The sequence below is a fragment of the Gallinula chloropus genome (genome assembly GCF_964237585.1).
Source record: "Gallinula chloropus genome assembly, chromosome: 8".
Lineage (NCBI taxonomy): Eukaryota > Metazoa > Chordata > Aves > Gruiformes > Rallidae > Gallinula > Gallinula chloropus.
The window spans coordinates 12,434,141-12,440,140 of NC_140093.1; the positions used below are offsets into that span (position 1 = coordinate 12,434,141).

Consider the following 6,000-nt stretch of genomic DNA (forward strand, 5'->3'; position numbering starts at 1 on the left):
CTTCAGCAGGGACATCATCTCTTTCACTTACCAGCAAAGCCCTCATATAGCTATAAGCAACATGCAAAAACTGCCTGCTGCCCTCTCTGTGCCTGTAGCCTCCTCTGGGCCTGTCTCCCTCCTGCTCCTTTGGTTTTGCCGTGCAAAGAAGGAGTCAGCAGTGAATGAGCCACTGCCACATTGCTGCCATCCCAAAAGCCATTTATAGAGCATGTAGAGGAGCAGAAGGCCTAAGGAAGGTCAAATTTGCAGGCACACTAAGAACTGTACTCTTGGCTATGGTTTCTAACTGCAAGGTAATTTTTATACATATATATATATTTTTATTATTTTTTTCTTTTTTGATACTACATTCTGTAAAATACCTGATGCCACATAAGGATGGTTCTGTGTAATCTTCCTCCTGAGGACAAAATAAATCTTTGATAGGTACCAAGTTTGTGCCCTGAGGCTTTTATTCCAAGAGGAACATGATCAAGGCTGGCTGCTGGTCTCAGCCATGCACAGCTCTGCTCCCAAGGGGGTTATCACACTGTCCCTTGCCCCGACAGCTTCTCAGCCACGGCCCACGCAGCTTCAGGGGCTGAGACAGACCCCTGACTAGCCGTGAATACAAACTGCAGAGGTCAGGAAGAGATAAGAACCCGACTTTCAGTTATTTATAGCCACAGCACATCACCAAGGACGGGGGCAGGGGCAGGAGGAGAGTGCAGCAACCTGTTTGCTGAGAACAGCGATTCAACCTGGGTTCAACTGACACGTGGAAAAAATGACAGGTATGCAAGTTTCACTTCAAAAGGGGTGAAAACTCAGCCCAGTCCCGCTAGCTGTTGGGCTGAGAGCCTGTCTTCCCAGCAGAGGCTCTGCAGCGAGCACAGATGGGAGCTGAGGCAGAGGGACAGCTCTGCCAGGCATCTCTTCGCTGCTTCACAGTCTGTGAAAAAAATCCAGCCTTTGGAAAGAGCTTAAAACCATAGGTACTGCTTCCTACCTTGTGCCTGGATCCAGGGCTGAGAGCTGGGTTATTGATCCCTATTTTCCTAGGGCACAGAGCTGAAATAATAGCGCCAAGGTCCTCTGGGTTGACAGCAGGGAGCAGTGCAGCAGGTCCAGCTCTCTTGCTCCCAGGTCTGCTAACATGTCCAGAGACATCAGAGAGATGAAGGGAGGAGAGGAAAAAAAGCACAATCAAGACGTGGTCCCCTGAGCATTAAACCATCCTTTGTAGGATCTGAGCCTGGACAGCTCTGGGGCAAGTTAAAAGATAATTGCTGCCCTATAATAGATTAGCCATAAACAGAGGCTCTTCTCCACCTCCCAGCAACAGCTCGGCTGGGAAATCCCTGGTGCAGCCCAGCCCTCGCCCCCAGCTCACCAAGCTGTGGTGTTGCTGAGGGCCAACCCTGGCGCCTCGTGGCTGCGGCCGCCGGCTGCAGGGAGGGCTGGGAACGGGCAGCAGAGGAGGAAAGGGAGAGCGACAACCGGCCTGGCATTTCTTGGCACCTCATGACCTGCCAGAGTGGTGAGAGCTTCTCTCCAGGGAGACAGGCACAGAGACAGCGATTTATCAGTCTGGCTGCAGTGAAAGGTCAGCAAAATGTCCCCGGGTGAGGTTTGCCCATTCTTGGCTGTGTGTGAGTGCTGAGCTGAGAGTCAACTGTGGCAGAACCCATCTCTGGACAGACCAGGGGGGACAGCTAGAACCTACCTGGGACCCACAGGCAGGATCATCCTTCATCCCTCAGCTGCCTTCCTTGTGATGGGCTTGCTATCCCCATGTTGGCTGGGGGGCTGGCCACCACTCACTATTCCTGAGGGATGGGCTGAGCTGTGAGGGTTTGCCTGGGCTCCCACATTACCAAAAGCCATGAAAAGCAGAACTTTGAGGGAAGTTTGCTAGAGAAACACGTGGGGGGTGGGCACAACTGTACATCAGAGTGGGGTATCCTGGAAGGAGCCCAAAACTGAGGCTGTGGTTGTGAAGCTCACATATGAACAGGAGTATCTTAAATAATGGGGAGGGGATGAAGGGGTTGCGTGATGGAGGGGGTACCCCCAGACGTGCACACACAGTGTGAGGAGTCAGGCAAGCAGGCAGCATCAGGGAGGGAACCAGGGAAAAAGCAGTGTATGGGTGGGGGAGTGCAGGGTGTGTGCAGAGGGAGCAAGGGGTGGCTCTGCCCTTGCAAAAGAGCAGAGATACCCAAGCAGGAAAACAGGGGACCACAGGGATGTGATCTCCAGCAGAGTTGGCTTCCCAGGCAGCTCAGTGGTTGGGGTGGTTGCAGACAGCCAGACATGATGACTGGGGCTGAGAAAACTTCAGCATGGAAAGAAGAGGGCTATGGGCAATGGCAGCAAGGAACTTGGCCCCGTCTCTGCTTTGTGATGTAATGCCGGTGGGGAGAGGGAGGGCTGCTCCCACTGCAGGGAGGGAAGGGAGCTTGTCCAGGCTGCAGGATCAGCCCCGTCCTACCCAGCAGCAACACTCAGCCCCAGCCAGCTGCACAAGGTCAGACCTCCTCTAGAAAGACAGGTCCATTCAGACATGAGACCCTTTGGATCCCAAGCACTCTCTCAGCCTCTGCTCCTCTGCCAAAAATGCTCAGGACATCACTGATCCTCACTTAAAAGCAGACAGGTCATGATGGCTTTCCTCCCTGGGGAAGTCTCTGCCGGTGGCACCATGCTGGTCCCCAGCCACACAGCTGGATGCCAGCTGCTGTGGCACCACTGTCCCCCAGGCAGAGTTGGTGGCCAGGAGGGGTTTGAAGCTCCACACTTTGCACCCCAGTATCTCCAGTGCTCCAAGACCGGAAAATCACAGCGAGAGACCAGCTCATCCACGTAGGATATTGTTTGGGGGGGACCACGCCGCAGGTACACAGACGGGCACAGTGATGTGGGGAGGGCTTCCCCCATCTGGGGACGGCTGAGCAGTCCCAGTGCTGACAGGTCCCTGATCCCAGTGCTTCCCAGTGCAGTGCCAGAGATCTCGCAGCTCCATCTGCTGGCTTCACGACTAGGGAGCAGGGAAGGTACTGGGGAAGGGGGACACTTGGTGAGATGGGCAGGACAGGGCTCTTGTCCGACAGCCCAAAAAACGATCTCAGTACCCGGAGCAGTTTGAGGGTTGTTCACTTGAGCTCTTAGTACCTGGGGTGAGCTGCAGTTCCCCCAGTGTCTGTGTTTCCACTCCTCAACTACCCAGGCAGTGTATGAACCCCAGAGAATACAGCAGAGTGAGTGGTGCAGCTCACTTGGGGGGGCTGTTAGAAACCCATCCCAGCATCCCAGCGCAGTTGGGTGCCTGGTGTCACTAAAGCAGAGCAAACCAGGCAGTTGGTGGAGTTAATAACATTCATCAGCCAGGCATCCCTGGCCAGCCTCTCTGTGAGAGGGATGCAATCAAAATGAAAAGTATGATGAGGATGGCACAGGCACAACAGCTGGTGTCTCCTGAGCTGCTCTGAAACCTGTCCCAGGCTTGGTGTTGGGCTGGTGACTGCGCATTCACCATTAACACCCCACTTCCTGAGATGACCATATCTCCAGGCTTCTGCAGCCCCATGGAGCTGGATTTCCCACTACAACCCTGGTGTCCCCTGTGCACCCCCCAATACACCCCCAGGTGACAAGCCTTGCAGTGCTGGCTGTGAGACACGCTGTGCCCCCCTTCCCCCCCGCAGCTGCAGCCTCCTGCAGGTGGGGGTGAATGATGTCCTCATCATAGCACTTCTGCCAGCAAGACAGGGACTCCTGTGTCCAGGGTGATGGGATGCTGGAGGGGATGGGGAGCGGGTGCATGCCCATGGCATGGGTGATTTGGACACTCTGCTGCTTCCCTCCAGGCTTACTTCTTACACATCTGAATTTGAGTGTAACACCCACCACTCTGCATCCCCCTCCTTTTCTAGTGATCCTCCAGTGAGGAATGAGGCCCAGCCCCCCACCAACTGCAAGATGAACTCAGACACTCCCAAAATCCATCTTGACCTCTGGGTACCAGGGAAGAACTCAGGATGCCATTGTTGAGCCCTGGGCTGCACCTCACCCAGCAGAGAAACCCTGGCTGGCTGCAGATTAAGTCCAATTTCCACGTGACAGAGCTAACAGGGCAGAGACTTGGGACCTGCTGTCACAGTCTTCCTGTGCTTGCCAAGCTTGGGCACCCTTTGCCCCCACCACAGGGGACCCATCAATCCAGGAAGGGTTTGTGCTTCCCAGGGTGTTTTTCAGAACCATAGATACAACCATAGGCAGGGGTGAGTTGGCAGTTCCCAGCTTTCCTCCAAGCTGCTCACACATATCTAGAAAAGGCTTTAGAGAAATAAAGAAAGCACAAATACATCTTTCAGTGGAGAAGAACGGGCTCAGTTTATTCTCCCAAGTACAGTCATCCTTTGCACGGGGCTGCTGAGGGTCATCCTCACACAGAGTATGTCCCATAAGAAACGATCAGACCACCAAGCCCACTGAGGCTGCGGGATGAGGTGCCCAGCTGGGGCACCCCCAATGTGTCTCTGACCCCCGATGAACTAGGGAAGCTTTGCCATGCCATGAGCAAGGGCTGACCTCAGGCACCCAATTTTCCAGGGGCTCAGTCAGCTCCTGCTGGCCATCATGCCTGTTCCTCTTCGCAAGATGCAGATCCCACTATCCCCTGGTGAAATATAGCCAGATGAAGATGAGCGCTAATATAACATAGAGCACCCAGGCACTGTTATAACAGCAGCAGCACCATTGACAGGGGCAGTTCCTACTGACAGGCAAGAGTTGGTGGATTTGGGTTGCATTTGGCCATGTATGGGAGTAGTGGGCTTGGGTTGCATTTGGCCGTGTTTGGGGGTGGTGGGTTTGGGTTGCATTTGGCCATGTTTGGGGGTGGTGGGTTTGGGTTGCATTTGGCCATGCGTGCGTGCTGTTTAGGATGTGATGGGTCCTGGTCTCCTTTTTCTCCATCAAGGGCTCCCTGTCATCCAGCACCTGGATGCCTGGGGTCTGCTTTTTCTCCTTCAAGGGCTTCCTGTCATCCAGCACCTGGATGCCTGGGGTCTGCTTTTTCTCCTTCAAGGGCTCCCTGTCATCCAGCACCTGGATGCCTGGGGTCTGCTTTTTCTCCTTCAAGGGCTTCCTGTCATCCAGCACCTGGATGTCTGGGGTCTGCTTTTTCTTCTTCAAGGGCTTCCTGTCATCCAGCACCTGGATGCCTGGGGTCTGCTTTTTCTTCTTCAAGGGCTTCTTGTCATCCAGCACCTGGATGTCTGGGGTCTTCTTCATCTGGCTGCAGACACCAAGCTGGCAGGCCTCACAGTGAGCACTGTCATGCGGCCCCTGCACCGGCACATCCACCACAACTTCCATAAGCTCAGAGGGCTGGATGAGCACATGGTAGAAGTACTTGAGGATCTTTAGCACCAGGTTGTGCAGAAGCGTCTCCATAGTCTCCTCACTGAATTCGGGCTTCTCCAACCGGGGTTCAGTGCACCGACTGCACGTCTGGCGAAAGGTTCTCATCCGCACCGTGCCCCAGCCTTGGGACCGGCACATGTGGAACAGGATGTGCACTTTGGCTGAGGACCACCTATGTAAGCACTGGGAGCACTGAAACCTGTCAGGGCACAGAGGAGAACAACTCATTCCAGGCTCCTTGTGCTGAGCTGGCAGCTTCCCATGCAGTCAGTAGGGACCAAGTCAACCAGGGCTGATGGATTGAATTCACTCATGCAAGCTTTATACCAAACTGTCCTCCCCCTAACAGCAAGATGCTAATCTGGGAAGTTCAACACAGATGTGAGCTCAGGACTGGCTTCAGCATTAAAGATTTTAGGAGCCATGCTGCCTGCTGGGACCACCCTAGTTCCCTTTCCTAGCTCATCCCAGCCCCGCTGCCGGGAGCAGGGGTAATTGAGGGGGAAATCATTAGGGCCCAGGTCTATTTGGGGTTCCAGCCTCTCACCTATGCTGGTTTGTCACAGCTCAGCAGAAAGCCAACTTGAA

General features: G+C 54.4%; 1 protein-coding gene across 1 annotated transcript; it reads right to left on the minus strand.

The window, feature by feature from the left end:
* Window positions 1–4,352: 4,352 nt before the first annotated feature.
* LOC311194599 (uncharacterized protein) lies at window positions 4,353–5,738 on the minus strand. Its single transcript, XM_084267747.1, has one exon. It carries the CDS (start codon window positions 5,638–5,640, stop codon window positions 4,657–4,659), a length of 984 nt encoding a protein of 327 aa, XP_084123873.1. The 5' UTR covers window positions 5,641–5,738; the 3' UTR covers window positions 4,353–4,656.
* Between the last annotated feature and the right edge of the window lie 262 nt (window positions 5,739–6,000).

What these genes read in the sequence shown, in the direction of transcription:
- LOC311194599 (XM_084267747.1), bottom strand. Translation starts at nt 5,640, where the DNA reads ATGAGTTGTTCTCCTCTGTGCCCTGACAGGTTTCAGTGCTCCCAGTGC.